At 42.9% G+C, this 16,989-nt stretch overlaps 1 protein-coding gene across 1 annotated transcript; it reads left to right on the forward strand.

Annotated features, from left to right (window-relative positions):
• The first annotated feature begins 205 nt into the window (after positions 1–205).
• On the forward strand, positions 206–8,728 carry LOC141491331 (F-box only protein 44-like). Its single transcript, XM_074192176.1, has 6 exons — positions 206–473; positions 3,635–3,761; positions 4,067–4,162; positions 4,780–4,915; positions 6,190–6,373; positions 7,200–8,728. The coding sequence occupies exons 1-5, from the start codon at positions 215–217 to the stop codon at positions 6,331–6,333; spliced, it is 762 nt and encodes a 253-aa protein (XP_074048277.1). The 5' UTR covers positions 206–214; the 3' UTR covers positions 6,334–6,373; positions 7,200–8,728.
• Positions 8,729–16,989: the final 8,261 nt, after the last annotated feature.

Here is a 16,989-nt window from a genome sequence, read left to right on the forward strand (position 1 = left end):
CAGCATCTGCACCTAGGGCAATGCAGAATTCAGCTCTCTCTGAAGGTCTTTGTGCTTTATACTTTCTGAGGTTGTTGTCAGTGTAGATACTACCCTTTACAGGCAGTAAGGTGGGTCCCTACCCAACACCAGATCATGGCTGCTATAGACACAGGTTCTCATGGATCCATGTCTGGTGTTTGCAGATCCCCAGCCTGGCCTGAGTGTTGGAACCATGGCTTCCATCAATGAGTTGCCCAATAATATCCTCCTGGAGCTGTTCTCCCTGCTTCCAGCCCGGGAGCTCCTGCTTCATTGCCGGCCTGTCTGCAGCCTGTGGCGAGACCTCATTGACCTGGTTTCCCTATGGAAACTCAAGTGCCAACGAGAGGGCTTCATTCCCAAGAAGTGGGGCCAGCCTGTGTCTGACTGGAAGATTTTCTACTTCCTCTGCAGCCTCCGGAGGAACCTGATCCGAAACCCCTGTGCTGAAGGTGGGTCCCCTTGCCCATGGTTCTATCTACACAGGGAGAAGGTACACTGTAGATATCAGTAGTACAAATCAAAACTAGTCACATAGTGTAAAATCAATAGCATATGCCTCAGCTGCTCAAGATAGTTAGAATATACGTTATGCTCACAGTACAATGTGCAAATGTAGATACCTGTAGTATGCTATCAAGACAATCAATATACTATTTACCCCCCCAATGTACATTATAGCCTCTATATCATGTAGAGATCCAGTGTAGATATGTATATTTTACATGACTACAACAGACCATTATGAATATCATAGTGGACATGACCCTGACTATACAGTCTGAAGAGATATGGTGTATATGATATGGATCTTTAAAGACAGGCACAGCATATATTTATGCTGACATTTATATGCAAATATATGTACATTAGGGACAGCTGGGTGGTGAAGTGAATGACTGCCAGGTCTGGAGGCAGGAAAACTCTAAATCTAAATTCAGATACTTACTGTGTGACCCTGAGCAAGTCACTAACTGTTCAAGTTACTAGCTATGTGACCCTGTTTGTCTCAGTTTCCTTATCTATAAAATGAGTTGGAGAAGAAAATGCAAGCCACTCCAGTATCTCTGCCAAGAAAACCCCAAATGGGATGTCAAAGAGAAAATGATTAAACAACAAGAAATATGTACATATTTACATATGTAAATACATATCTACATATCTCACTTTAAAGTTTGCAAAACCATTTGCCTATATTTCCCTACAATTCTTCAAGGTATGCTCATATTGTCCTGCATTTTGCAGATAAAGAAACTGAGGCTTAAGGAGGTGAAATGGCTTGCTCATGATCAGAAAACTAGGAAGTACAGAACTGGAACTCAATCTATTCTCTCCTGACTCCAAGTTCTATTTATGATTTAAGTGTACCAAGTTGTATCTCCATTCACATGGCATAGACACATTAAGTGAATGTGATACTGACTGCTGGTGTAGACACTTAGAATATGCATAACCCTGAGTATGCAGTGTAGATAGCTATGAAATACATGAAATGGACTTCATTGTACCTATATCTAGATGGTTGGTTGGTTGGTTGGTTCTTGTCCTTTGAAGAAGATCAAAAATGACATCTCTCTGTTTGAGACAAATGACAGTGTGTCCGACTGTGGCTGCTCAGACCAATAGGAACTCAGAACACTCTACCACAGGTCAGGCACAAATAGTCTATGTGAACCCCTAGGATGGATACTCAGTGAGTGAGCGTGCTGCACTTTATGAGGAAGGCAGAATAGAAGCAGCTCAAAAGAAACAAGACTATCTATCTAATCTATCTATCATCTATCTATCTATCTATCACTATCACATATAAGACATCATCTGAAAGATAGTTAGTTGATAGGGCAGACAACCATGATATTTATGGCAGAAGTTGTGTATTGTCTATACCTGCTCAATTCAAAACATCATCTAGGTAGCATAGACCCTTACAGTATTCCTAGGGTACATGCCATTGGTTGTCAGTATGGGTGTCTATGATATATGTGTGTGTGTGTGTGTGTGTGTGTGTGTGTATATGTATGTATATGGCAAATGCTGAATGTTGTCTATAACAATTGTGTATAAAATAGGAAGGAGATAGGAATTCTAATTTGGCCAAAAATACTTACTAGTTATGCTACCTTGGGCAAATCAACTTAACCTCTATCTGCTTCAGCTTACTTATCTAGTTTATATATAATGACTGCCCCTGCCACTCCCACCCCCAGGATTATTTGTTGTAGGCTCAAATGAGATAATATTTGTAAAGAACTTTGTAAAGTACCATAGAAATCCTTGTTAATTGTTGAGTCATTTAGGTTGTATCTGACTCTTTGTTGCCTCATTTGGGGTTTTCTTGGCAGAGATACTGGAGTGGTTTGTTACTTCCTTCTCCAGCTAATTTTACAGATAAGGAAACTGAGCTAAAAGGGTGAAGTGACTTGCCTAGGGTCACACAGCTAAAAAGTGTCTGAGGTGAGATTTGAACTCGGAAAGGAGCCTTCCTGACTTTATGTTCAGGGTTCTATCTATTGTGCCACCTAGCTGCCCTTCATAGTATAGGATAAATGATGACACCGACTGTAATGTATATATATGTATGTAAAAATGTATATATTTAGGCATCTAAAGTCTTAGTTTAGTATTCTCTTTACCCCTTCTCACTTCTCCCTCCTTCCTAATTGGGTGCCACAGTCCAGACTCCAGTCCTGATAAAGACAGAAACGAAGATAGAGCCCCCCAGTACAGGGTGTTCCTAGACCCACCGTCCATAGTCATATGTATTCATAAAATACAGGGCACTAACCAGGCAGTGTAGACACTAATACTCTCTATCACACTGGAAGTATAGTGTAGACCCCTAAAGTTGCCACAAATGGTGGCAGCTGAGTAGTGCAATCCTCCTTGGCATACAATGCAATCCATCCAGGTGCATGTGATTCTCTTCCATCTGCCACACACCTGTGAACAGGTAGACCAAGACAGTCTGGTGTATATCATAAACATTGTTGCTGGGCGCTTTTCTGGAATCTATAGTCCATAGATGCATCGCGGGTTGGATAGTTTCAATTTGATCCCACTGCAGGGGTGGGACCCACCACATGGGATCCCCTTGAAGAAGTCAACAAACATTGCCCACTAGGTGAGGGAAGGATCAGAGGGTGGTCCTGGTCAGCTCCTTAGCAGCCCCCTCCTTTCAAAATTAAGCTTTTCTCCCAAGCACAAATAAACTGAGCAGTCATTCAGAGGTATCATCTCCCATTCCCACCCCAACCTCCGCCCTCACTGTCACTGTGAGAAGGCAGAGGAGGAAGAAAGAACTCAGAGCTCATCAGAGTTCCTGAGTGGGAGGACAGCAGTGCTTGGTTCATTGGGAAAGAACATGGAGCCAGATTTGCTGAATGGGACTCTTGGTTCTATTGTATGGCCTTTGCCCTCTCCCACTCTCTGTTCCTCTTTCGTAAATAGGGTGGGGTTGGACTAGATGACTCCCCAACTTGAAGTCTGTCATGCTGGGTCATCAGCAGTCACCCACCCCATCCCTGGGCCTCAGGAAGGTGGGCTAGTGGTGATAACTTCAACACAGCCCCAAGGGAGTTTACCCCTTTCTAATCTTTGCTCTGTTATCTGATAGAAGGCTTTGAGTTTTGGACCCTGGATGTGAACGGAGGAGATGAGTGGAAAGTGGAAGACTTACCAGGGGACCACTGGAGAGTGTTCCCCAACTCCCACGTCAAGAAATACTTTGTCACATCTTATTAGTAAGAATTGGGATTGGTGGGGATGGGGGAGTGTATTGGCCCCAGGGAAAAGGGCCACTGGTGGATGGTGGAAACAGAACTGGGGAGCTTCCTAGGGCAGTGGTCTCCCTCTCTTCCTGCCCTACCAGTCTTAGATGACTGAACCAAGAGAAATCCACAGGTGGGAGACAATGGAATGATTTATTTGAACCCAGGATCCCTCATGGTGACCGGGGCTGGGTGAGGATGTAGGGAAGACCTCCCCATTCAATATGACATGAAGTGAAGATCTCCCTTTTTCCCCTTCCCCTATACATTTCCCCCAGCACCTGCCTCAAGTCTCAATTGGTGGACCTGAAAGCTGAAGGATATTGGGAGGAGCTAATGGACCGGACCAGGCCAGACATCGTGGTCAAGGATTGGTGAGTGGTGGTAGTAGTAGGAAGTTGTCCTACCCCCTTGAGATTGATCTAGGCGATGAGTGATTATCTTACCCTGATCTCACTAGGAGTAGGCAAAAGAATAGGAGGGAACCACTGTGATGTGGGCAGGAAGAGAGTGAGAATATCCCTAGGGACCTCCTTTGAATTCTACCTCATTCAGTAATTCATTCAACATTTATAAGTATGGGGTTGGGCTGGTAGATGGAGGGTGAGAATAAAAAAGTACTATGTCTCAATCCCTCCAACTATGGTAGAGATCACTGCCTAAAACTGGAAAAGGAATAACATTTATTCTGCTTCTCCTTAGAAGGAAGAACTAGTAGCAATGGGTAAAGGATACAAAGACAGGCTAAAAGCTCCCAATGACCAAACTACCCAGAGAATTACATAATCTGCTATACTCATCACATCCAAACCAAAATCATCCAACTTTCCCCTAAACCATCTGTCTTACTTCTGTTGAGGGTACTACCATTCTCTGAATTCAGTTTCGCCTTTCTCACCCTCTTGTATTTGCGTGTTGTTCCCAGAGTCTTCAATGACTTCTCTCTTGTCATCTCTCCCTGATTTCCCTTTTCTCCCTCCAACCTCCCCAGGTTCGCTGCCAGACAAGACTGTGGCTGCAAGTATCAGGTCTGTGTGCAGCTTCTGTCTTCAGGGCATGTACCCCTGGGCACCTTCCAGCCAGATCCTGTTGCTATCCAGCAATGGAGTGATGCCAAATGGAGAGAGGTGAGGAGGGGGAAAGAGTAGGGTATAAAAATGGCAGTGTCTAAGCCCACAGTGCCCTTGGGAACCACCCAGGCCAGATCCCTTCTTTCATTGTTTGATTTTAGAGGCCAGGGGATTGGTGGAATGTTTGACATAAAGGCAATGATGGCAAGCTTCAGCTCCCCACCCCCATAATACAATAAACAACAATACCTCCTGGACAGATTGCTTCCTTAGAAAGGACAGATCATTCATATATTCCCTATCCTCTTTGCCTTTACAATCTACTAAGCGGAGAAGGCAATAATACAATACGACATTAACTACTTTTAAGATTGGTTGTTTCTTGTCCTAGGTTATCGAAGAAAACCAAATTGACATCACTGGACTGTGTAGCTTTTAAGGGGGAAAGTTGAGGCCCTTGCTATCTATGTATCTGGGGACAAATTTCATCCCCTTCTTTCTGGACCTTAGTTTCTTCATCTGTAAAATTAGAGGATTGAACAAGACCGTTAGTTTTCAAACTTTTTTTCACACAAGTGATGCGAAGAACCAAGGTACACTGAACAGTTGACAACAGCACAGAAAAGTAAGGAGACTTTCATCTACAAATAATAAAAATAATAGCCATTATTTCTATAACATTTAAAGATTTAGAAGAAAGCTCCATAAATATCATCTCATTTTATTGTCAAGAAATCCTGGGAAGTAGGTGGTGTTATTATTCTCATTTTTACTTATGAGGAAACTGAGGCAGATAGAAGTTAGATGGCTTGCCCAAGGTCACATAGTAAGTGTTTGAGACTGGTTTTGAACTCAGGTCTTCCTGACAGCAGGTTCATTGCATCCTTAGCTTGCCTACTGTTCCAAGGATAAGTTCCATATAAGTCTTTGATATCTTTTGAGATTACTGGACTACAACAAAGGTTCCCAGCTCTTTTGTGAGGATAAGGACCTCTTCCTATCATCAAAACATTTTGCACTGAATTCCTTTGATGGGAGTGGTTTATTTGATAGCCATTAATTGACATAATATTCATTTCTCACAAAATACCCTTGAGATTCAGGGCCTCATAGTCCAGAGATTGGAAACCGCTGGACAAGATGACCTCTCAGCACCTTTCTAACTCTCCATCCTTATAAATCATGCAGTTTTAGAGAAGACTCACAAGGGATTCATGGGACACCAAGTGTATGTTTCTGTCCCCTGATTTCCTGTTCCCCTGGATTGGTTTCCTTGGGCAAGGCTTGGATAAACCCTGTCCCTCAGCCTTCCTCCTCTTCCCTTCTTCCAGGTCTCCCATACATTCTCCAACTACCCACCTGGTGTACGCTATATTTGGTTTCAGCATGGTGGAGTGGACACACACTACTGGGCTGGCTGGTATGGGCCCCGGGTCACCAACAGTAGCATCACCATTGGTCCCGAGCTGACCTGAGTCTGCTCACAGCCCTCAACAGCTGTACCCTGACCTTCTGGTGAGTCAGTTTCTTGAGGTAGTCCCTCAATCTGGGCCAGTGAGGAGAGGCATCTGGGCATGAGATATCCCTTCCAGCTCAGTAACTTCCTACCTCAGGGACCTTGGGCAAGACATTTCTATTCCCTAGATCTCAATTTCCACATCTACAAAATGAATTAGAATGGTTGATTGCTGAGGTCCTGTCCAGCTCTGACCTTTTATATTCTAAGTTCTATCCAAGTCCTGAGGTCTCTAATTCGAACATTTTATGTTTTAAAATATCTATAGGCTCTGATATGATATGTCAAGGCCCATCCCAGCTCTGACATTCTCTCTGCTAAATCTCTCCCAGTTCTGATATCCTGTTTTAAGGCCCCTCCCAATTCTGACCTTCTGTATCCTGAGGGCCTTCCAGCTCTGACATCCTCTCCTCTAAGTTCCCTCCCAACTCCATTATTTTATGTTTTAAAGTCCTATCCTCTTCAGACATTTTCTGTGATAGGATTTCCTCCAGTTCTAACATTATTATGTTAGGTCCCTCCTAACTCTGATATTCTCTCTTCTAAGGGCCCTTCGACCTCTGACATTCTCTGTTCTAAGGATCCTCCGAGCTCTCACATTCAGTGTTTTAAGGTCCCCTCCTAGCTCTGACACTCTGTGTTCTAAGGACCTTCCCAGCTCTGACATCCTGTGTTCTAAAGGATCCTCCCAGCTTTCACATTCTGGGTTCTAAGGTCCCTCCCAACTTTCACATTATGGGTTCTAAGGTCCCTCCCAACTTTCACATTCTGGGTTCTAAGATCCTTCCAGCTCTAACATTCTCCATTCTGTTCCCTTTTTAACAGCTCCATCATCCTTGGTCCTCCTTCTTTGCACTGCTATTACAGTCAACTCTCAATTATCCAGGAGCTGTGAGCCTGACACATACATTATCCAGGCCCCTGTTCATTATATTATGATTCCTGGTTGCAGTTGGAGCAACGTGATGGAAAGAAATCACTGGACCTGAAGTTCAGAGATGTGGGTTTGAATCTCCAGTTTGAATGCTTCCTGTGTGACCTGGAGCCAAGTCATTTCAATCCTTCTGAGTCTCAGTTTGTTCATCTGTAAAATGGGGATGAGTCCAAGATGGTTCTGAGGAAAGCCCTTTATAACTCTTATGTACAATAGAGATGCAAATTATGATTACTGCACACTGATGAGAAAAGCAGGGCAGATGTTAGCATCTCCCTCTCTCAGAAGAGAAAACTGAGGCTCAGATAGGGAAAGAGACTCAGTCAAGGTCACACAGAATGGTAGAGGCCAGGACTAAAGCCCAGGTCCCGGCCTGTGGCTTGCTTCCAGGCCTCTCTCTTCATTAGTGCCTCTGAACAGAGAAGGGGTAAGTAAGGAGTTAGAAACCTCTTTGGGGGGCAATTGGAGAGCACTTCAGGAGAAGGCTTTAGTGCTATGGGGCTTCAGACAAAGTGAGGTCGAGTTATAATAAGCTGGAGGCTGGGATCCTCCCCAGCCTAGCATGGATAGTGGCCAGTTGACTAGCTAACTCACCAGCTGCTTTGAACTGTCTTTTCTCCCTGGCTTCTCCAGTCCTTTCACTGTCCCCCATTTCTAATCACCACAATCTCTCCTTTATAAGATCTGAAAAGGCTCCCAAGGTTGTGGTAGCCATTAGGACCTTCAGGGAGAGAGAGGGGGTAGATAGATTTCTGGACTAGCTCACCACTGAGGGTGAGGCCACTTCCCCTGGCTTAATCCCTCTTTGACACCTTGTCCCCCTGGCTGATGGGACTTTAACCCCAGAGAGAACAGAGGTCCAAGGAAAACCTACCTCCCCAAGTGAAGAATAGGTTCGGTTAAGCAAATCTGGGGCAGGCAAGGTCCCATGAATCCTGAATTGTCCACAGGAGTCTAGGTGGCGTCTAGGGACTTCTCCAAGGTGGACCATTATCAGACCCCAGTCTTCAACTTGGGCAGGTAGCTATCAAGGGAAGAAGTGCCCTCTCCTCAATGATCAGACAATACCAGCCCCCTTCCCCCTTCACTCCCATTCAGGTGAAGGGTCATCCTTCCTCCTGGGGCTTGGGTATACCCCTTGCCCTGCTCTCACTTCCAGGAGCCCCCATGGGTCAAGCCTTACCTATACTAACAAGTATTCAGAAGCTTCTGGCAGGAGCTGTCATTCTCAGGATTCCCCCTTCCCTACTGTCCCTTTCTCTCTCTCTCTCTCTCTCTCTCTCTCTCTCTCTCTCTCTCTCTCTCTCTCTCTCTCTCTTTCTCTCTCTTCCTCTCTTCTTCTTGCTGCTTTGAACCCCACACACCTTCCTGCTCAAGTGCCATCAGTTTTTCCTCCTCAGATTCTTCTCTTTGGAGCAAGTAGCCAAATAAAAGATGTTTGAAGTCAAACCTGTGATCTGTGATTCCTGGGTGGTGGTCTCAGCGCTCTCCTTTGAAAAATGGGCAGGTAGGAAGGGGGATGAACCAAATGGTGACTTGGGTCCCTCCTACCTCTAAATCCTGTGATCCCAGGATGGAGGGGGACCTTAGATTCTCTACCAGAGTCTGGAAGAAGGTAATAGAAGGAGTATGATCCCTCCCTCAGGCTACACCCTAGAGGCTTATCAGACTAATGATGTTACCTGAAGGAAGGAGGAATAGATAGGAGAAGCAGTATCCTAGGGATTAGGTCAGCCTAAGAACTTTCTCTCTAAAAATAGATTGGGTTCCCTAGAAAGAGGAAGCTGCCCTAGTGAGGTAGTGATCTGCCTGTCAATGGAGGAATTCATTCAGAGGCTAGAGGTTGTAGATAAGATTCCTGCATGAACTGGAATATGCCCTGTGTGGATCTGAAAATGAAACAGATAATAACAACAAAATACATGTTTTTGGAAGACAGATGATCAGGGGTTTGATTCTGGCTCTGCCACCTGAGTCACTTTGAGCAAATCACTGGCCTCATTTTCTCATTGGTAAAATGAGGGGGTTGTACTCATTGACATCTCCAAAATCCCTTCTGCTCTAGATCTTGGATCTTAACCTGAGCTAAAGGGGTTACTGTGATACCGACCCAGAGAATAGAAGCACTTGCCGATTCCCAACTGGTTTTGTTTTTTGTTTTTGTTTTTATTTTTGCAAAGTAGTAGGGTTAAGTGACTTGCCCAAGATCACACAGGTAATTATTAAGTGTCTGGGGCCAAATTTGAACTCAGGTCTTCCTGACTGCAGGACTGGTGCTCTATCCACTATGCCACCCAACTGCCCCCCACCCCCACCCCCAGTCTGGGGTTTTGCAGAAATGAAATTAGAGTCAAGTCCTGGAGTGAGACCCTGAGGGCCTCAAGCCTGCCTCTTCCTCTTTCCCTGAAGGCAGAATGGAAACTTGAAGGAAAGGAGAAACAGCAATTTCAAGACCTCTGACTAGTGAGCTTGAGCCTAAAAAGTTACAGGGAGCTCACCACCCAATCAGGGGGTCTTAGGAGAAATGCATCCTCCAACACATCACCACACACATCTCTCATCCTGAAGTCATTTATAGCTCACAACAGCTGTGGTTAAGTGTGGTCAGATGTAGCAGGCTGCAAAGAGCCCAGAAGGCAGTCCATACTAACCTAGAGGCACAGAACTGGCCCATGTGGGAAGGGCAGGTAGGAGAAAGTGATAGCACTGAACAGAACCAGGCAGCTGGGGGAGGCAAGCACAGGTTAGATGGTTTGCTGAAGGGAAGCAGACAGAAAATGGGTTTTGGTACGATTAACCCTCTAGCCTGTCTGCAGCGACCCAGTCTGCAGCCTCATGCTAATAAGTGGGGCCCATCCTAGGACCCAGTCAGTGACACTGGTGAGTGGGGGAGGAGAGGTTGGGGAGAAGTTGGAGAGGGTTGATCCCAGCCTCCTGTCACTTCTCGGCTTAGCTCCCAACTGCACTCTTCCTTCTGTAAAATTTGGCCTCAGTGCAGACCTGACTATGCCATTCTCCCCTTCTGAAAACCTTCAGTAGCTCATTATTGCCTCCTGATTGCAATGGGAACATCTCAGCCTGGCATTTGAGACCCTCCATAGTTTGACTCCAGCTGTACCCACTCTCTATTCCAATCAAACTAGATAATCAGCTGAGCCCCAAAGTCAGAACTGCATTATCTCCAGGACCTCCAGATATTTTCATTTTTTCCAGGTCATTGGGCCTAGAATGAATGGGCCTTTATTACATTACCTCATCACATCACATTTTAAATGTCTATGGTCTTTTCAAAATTCAGCTCAGGTGCTACAGGGTCTCTGACAGACTCTCCTTTGATCCTTCTCCAATCCCAGTTGTTAGCATTCTCTCCTTTCTGAATTATCTTCTGTGTGAGTGCCTACTGTCATAGGATAATGAATAAGGCATGTTCTCAAATAAATCTGTGATTCAAAAAAGAATATGAGCTATTCACACAGCAAGAAGAATAACAATTAGATTTTTTTTTAGACTTTTGCAAGGCGATGGGGTTAAGTGGCTTGCCCAAGGCCACACAGCTAGGTCATTATTAAGTGTCTGAGGTCGGATTTGAACCCAGGCACTCCTGACTCCAGGGCCGGTGCTTTATCCACTGTGCCACCTAGCCGCCCCAACAATTAGATTTTATATGGAACTTTGTATATTATCTTATTTGTACCTCACAACAACCTTATTATTCTTATCCCCATTTAATTGATAAGGATAATCAATGTGCAGTCCAGGTACTTCAGGAAAGGCTACCTGCAGGTTGGGTGAGCTCCCTGTTCAGGGGAGGACAAGGACAAGAGTCACACCGGATGGGGAGGCATGTTGCTCATCCATTGAGGAATGGCTGAACAATGGTGATATATGATTGTGATGGAATATTATTGTGCCATAAGAAATGATGAGCAGGATGCTTTCAGAAAAACCTGGGAAGACTTACATGAACCTGATGCAAAATGAAGTGCAGAAAAGCATTGTATACAGTAATAACAATATTGTATACAGTGTTCATCTGTGAATGACTCAGCTAATCTCAGCAATACAATGATCCAAGACAATTTCAAAGGACTCATAATGAAAAATGCTATAAATCTCCAGGGAAAGAACTAATGGAATATGAATGCAAGTCAAGGCCATACTGTTTTTCACTTTTTTTCATAGTTCTTCCACCCCCCCACTCTGTGTCTTTTCATGACTTACTGATATGAAGAACAATGCTTAAAATAAAACACTTGAGATTTCAAAGGAAAAAAAAAATTAAGTTGAATCTGACAGTAGAATGCAAACTTCCTGAGGGCAGGGACTATTTATTTCTGTCTTTGTATTCCCAAATGACTAGCACATTCCCTGAAATGTAACAGAAGTTTAACACATTTGCTGATTTTTCATTTGAATTTACCAGTGCCACCCTGCCTAAATCTTTGTAGACTACAGACATTTAGAATCTCTCATACAATTGCCCCCACCCCCATACACATATGGACCATGCTCCATCTCTCAGTTGTTTCCATGTCAAAGAGGGCTTGACGTCATGTTTTCTGAATTGTGGACAGAGAAGAAAGAAAATATGACTTCTGGCAATCAGATAAACCTGGGCTGGAATTTTGCCTTTAATATTAGCTGTGATCATGTACAAATTGCTCAAAACTACTCTAGGCCTCAATTTCTTTATCTTGAAAATTGTGAAATATTCACTATATCTCTCAGAGTATATGTGATGATCAGAGGAAATGAGGTGCAGAAATTGATTTGCAAAATTAAATTCCCCAGGGATGGCAAGGTGGTGCCATGGATAGAGCACCAGTCCTGGAGTCAGGAGGACCTGAGTTCAAATATGACCTCAGACACTTAATAATTACCTAGCTGTGTGAACTTGGGCAAGTGCCTTGCAAAAATAAAAAAAATTAAATCCGCAGTTAAGTGTCAACTTTAATGACTGTAATAGAGAACTAGAGAATATCTGGGCTAAAGATAAGATTAGGTAGAAAAATTAAAAATTATTAATGAGGGGGTAACAGTGTAGCAAAAAGGAAACTGGCCCAGGAATCAGAAAGACCTGGCTTCAAATCAAACCTAAAACTAATACTAGATGGTGGGACCCAGGGCAAGTCGCTTTCCCAGAAAACTTTAATATTATTAATTGCCAAGAGGGTGCCAACCTGCATTAGAGGAGGGGATTTCTGCACTTGAGAATTCCTTATACCAGTGAAATCAGTCTGATCAGAATTATTATTGTTGTTATTGTTGCTGTTATTCTTTCATGTTGGCAAAAGTCAAATAAACTGAAGATGGTAATATGAGATTACATGTGTCTGTGTTCTCCCTTGCTAGTGTAGATATACCCTGTAGGCCCCACAGTCTAGTTATAGTGTTTAGTAATCAGCAATGGAAAGAATGTTGGATTAGGAGAAACCTAGATTCCATCCTGATTATAACACAGACTATGGAGACCTTGGATAATTCATGTAAGTCAAAAAGCTTCAGTTTCCTTCATTTGTAAAAATGGTTCATTGTAACAATTACACTAAGCCCTTTTTATCTTTTTATCACTTTTTATCTTTTATCTTTTTATCATTGAACTTTAATGTCTCTGGAAAAGAGAAGAAGGCTGACATCTCTGTACAACTCTGCCTTACTTAAGTCCAATTCACACATATGTCAAGATATGTGTGACCAACCCATTGCCTTGCAAAAATTAAAAAAAAAAAAGAGATATCACCCCATGATGTCATTGGTCCTCTTCAAAAACAAAGGACCAAAAAAACCCAATACTATTAAAGAGTGGCCTGAAACAGCAAAGAATTGATTTTCCCTGGGACACAGCAAAAGCATGTCATATGGCAAGATTTGAACCTGTTTTCCTGACTCCAAGGCCTGTCCTTTATCTACTACACTAGGTTCTCTCTTTCATTAAAAAAAAAAAAAAAAAAAGAATGTCCTCCCATACTCAGCCAACAAATATTCATTATGCAACTACTAAGTGTACTAGGTAGGCACTGTATTAAGCTCTGGAGGATACCAAGAAAGGAGCTTATGTGTTTATGCTTTCCTCATCTTGGATTTTTAAAGGATCTCCAACTTTTTCAAAGCCCATCATTTGATTTAATTCTGAATATGTAATTAGTTGGGCTGATTGAATCATCTCTCTTTGCAGATGAGGTGCCCAGAGAAGTTAGGTAACTTTGCCCAAGTGCACACAGCTAATATGCTTAATTCTAATTAAGGAACATAAATATGGGGTAGCTAGGTGGTAGTGGATAGAGCACTGGCCCTGGAGTCAGGACAACCTGAGTTGAAATCCAACCTAAGACATTTAATAATTACCTAGCTGTGTGATCTTGGGCAAGTCACTTAACCCCATTGCCTTGTGAATTAGGCACCTATACCTAGGGTTGGAGATAAAATTTAATAAATGTAAAAATTCCCTACTTACAACTGGATTCAAATCCATTCAATTTAGCAAATATTTATTAAGCATCTGCATTGGGAGAGGCCCTAGGCTGAGTGCTATCTTGGTCTAATTCAATAAGAAAGTGTTCTTGCTCATCTTGGTGTGGCTATTTAATCCCAGGTGGCTTCTCTCTGCCTAAGGTCCAGACATTCAATATCCCCTTCTGACCTAAATTGCTTTGCAGGAGACTCCTCTCAGCTTACCTATAAACCAGTTTCTGCATCCTATTAACATCAACATTAACACCAGAGATACATGGGGCTTCAGAAATGACTGGTTCCCAGAATACAGAGATCTTGTGAGATGAATAGTTTCCCCTTTCTCTTCTCTGACACTGTCCCCATCCTGGTCCAGGCCTTATCACCTCACACTTGGACTATTGCAAAAGCTGCTGGGGATTGACCTGTCTTGAATCTCTCCCCACTTTGTTCATCCTCCACTTAGCCATCAAAGTGATTTTACTAAAGAGAAAGTCTGACCATGTCACACAGCCCCTGCTCAAAGAATTCCAGTGGCTTCCTATCACTTCCAGGTTCAAATACAAAATACTCTCTTTGGCATTCAATGCCCTTCACAACCTAGATCTCTCCTACCTTTCCAGCCTTCTTATACCTTATTCCTCATCGTATAATCTCTCATCTATTGATACTGGCCTCCTAGCTATTCCAAAAACGAGACCCTCCATCTCTCAGCTCCATACATCTTTTCTGGTTGCCTTCCATGTCTAGAAGGCTCTCCCACCTCCACACTGAATACTGACTTCCCTAGTTTTCTTTAAATCTCATTCAAAATTCCACCTTCTTAAAAAAAACCCAATGCCTCTTAATTCCATTGCCTTCCGTATTACCTCCCCTGTATGTATCTTGTAGTTTATACATTGAGAGACAATTTATTCATTCATTCATCACTTTATTTATGTTTGTTTACTTATTTTATATGTTGTTTCCCTTATTAGATTGTAAGCTCCTTCTAGCTTGTTGTTGAGTCATTTCAGTTATGTTCAATTCTTCATGACCCCATTTAGGGTTTTCTTGGCAAAGATACTGGAGTAACTTGTCATTTCCTTCTCCAGCTCAACTTACATGTGAGAAAACTGAGGCAGACAGGGTGAAGTGACTTGCCCTAGGCACACAGCTAGTCAGTGTTCATGACAGGACTTGAACTCAAGAAAATGAAAATGAGTCTTCTTAATTTCATGTCTAGTGCCCTTGCCCCATCCTTGGCTTCTTTTTGAATCTTCAGTGCTAAGCACATAGTAGATGCTTAATAACTGTCTTAAATGATTGCTTGGGTGTGACAGGGTTCACAAAGAGACAGTGTCAGACACTAGAAAGCGTACTGATCCTACATGTAAACAAATATTGTGAGCATAACCATAGGCAGTAAATTGATCCACCTCATCCAGGATCAATGGCCAAGTCGAAGTGGAGAGATAGTTTCATCTTAGGTAATTCTATTGGCATTATCCTAAAATAATTTCCATAAGAAAATTCATATCAAATTCTATATTTAATAACTGAAGGCACAAGACAAATGCTGTAACAACTCAATGGCGTTTTTAAAAGATAACATTTGTCTAAAAACATTGTGGTATAGTAAAAGTGATGCCTTGGAGAAGTCATTTAATTTTTTCTGGGTCTGGGTTTTCTCACCTGAAAAATGACAATGGTACATTCTTGTAGATTGCTTTTAAAGTCTCCTCCACCTCTAAATATGTGAAAGCATGATCTCATCTACATCTTCCAGGTTATAACTATAGATTCCACCCTTGGGTCCCTAACCATGTGAAGTGCTGGGGTAAATTGAGAAGCAGGGTAACAGGGTTGAGGGGTGAGGGATAGAAAACAGCCAAAGGAAGGCAGAGCCCTCATGGTAGGGTAAAGGCAGGACTCCCCTGAGTTCTCCCCCAAACCCCTCCAAATACTTTTAAATAATGACTCTAAACAAATTCTAGAGGGGCAGATCCCACAAAAAGATGGAGTGAAACAATTTTCCAGCCCAGGACAACTTAGAACTTTAGCAGGAAATTCTGTTAAACGAGGGTGAGAGAGGAGCACAGTCCATGTCCAACTTTTCATGATTCCACTTGGGATCCAGCTTGGACTGTGGCAGTGCAGACCAGCCCCAAAGAGAGAGAAGCAGATTGGGGACAAGCTTCCAGGTGACTGAATCACTGGCAGGAGAGGTTCCCGACCCACTGACACCAAAGGTAACCTGGGAGGTCAGCAGGAAAGCTCTGTGCACCTGGGTGAGAGTGGAACACAGTCCAGTAAAGCCTGTGTCAGCACAACCTGGCCCCAGAAAACCAGGACCAGACCTGGGGAACCATTGAATCAACAGTGGTAGCAGCTTCTTCTGAAGCTCTCAGCCCACAGATGGTAAGGGAGTTGAACAAGATCAGGAGATTTCTGGAGTCTCTTTGCTAGTACTGATTCTGTTGATTTGTCCATACTCAGATCTGGGTCACAGCACTAGCAGAGCAAAGCTTGCAATATCAGGGAGCTAGCTCCCTCATCATAGTACCAGGACAAAAAGAGAGTCCCTGTGGTCACTCACAGACCAGAATACAGGTCAGGAGAGTAGGAAATGACTCTCCTTAGATCATACCACCTTGGAAGAACTTACAGGTCCCTAAAAGTATCTCTGAAAACAGTTGCCCAAAACCTCTGACACTTAGACCAGTGTGCTCTCCACCCTGGAAGCAGACTTTAACAAAGAATTTAAAATCAAGTAATAGTTTGGGAAAATGAACAAACAACAGAACAAATTTCAATCATAGAAAATGACTGAGTATAAGCAACAAGAAAGATCAGAACACACACTCAGAAAAAGTTAACAAAGTCAAAATTCCTATATCTAAAGCCTCCAAGAAAAATATGTTCTCAAGTCATGGAAGACCTCAAAAGGAGTTTTACAATCAAGTAAGAGAAGAAAAGGAAAAATTTGGAAGAGAAATGAGAGTAATATCAGAAAATCATGAAAAACTAATTAATAGTATGGCAAAGGAGACATACATACACATACATATAAATACTGAAGAAAATAACTCCTTTAAAAACAGGCTAGGTCAAATTGTAAAAAGAGGTACCAAAAAAATTAAAAACGAGAAGAATGCTTTAAAAAGCAGAATGGGTCAAATGGAAAGAGGCATAAAATTCACAGAAGAAAAATATTTCTCAAAAATAGAATTGGTCTGGGGCGGCTAGGTG

The sequence above is a fragment of the Macrotis lagotis genome, chromosome 1 (assembly GCF_037893015.1).
Source record: "Macrotis lagotis isolate mMagLag1 chromosome 1, bilby.v1.9.chrom.fasta, whole genome shotgun sequence".
NCBI lineage: Eukaryota > Metazoa > Chordata > Mammalia > Peramelemorphia > Peramelidae > Macrotis > Macrotis lagotis.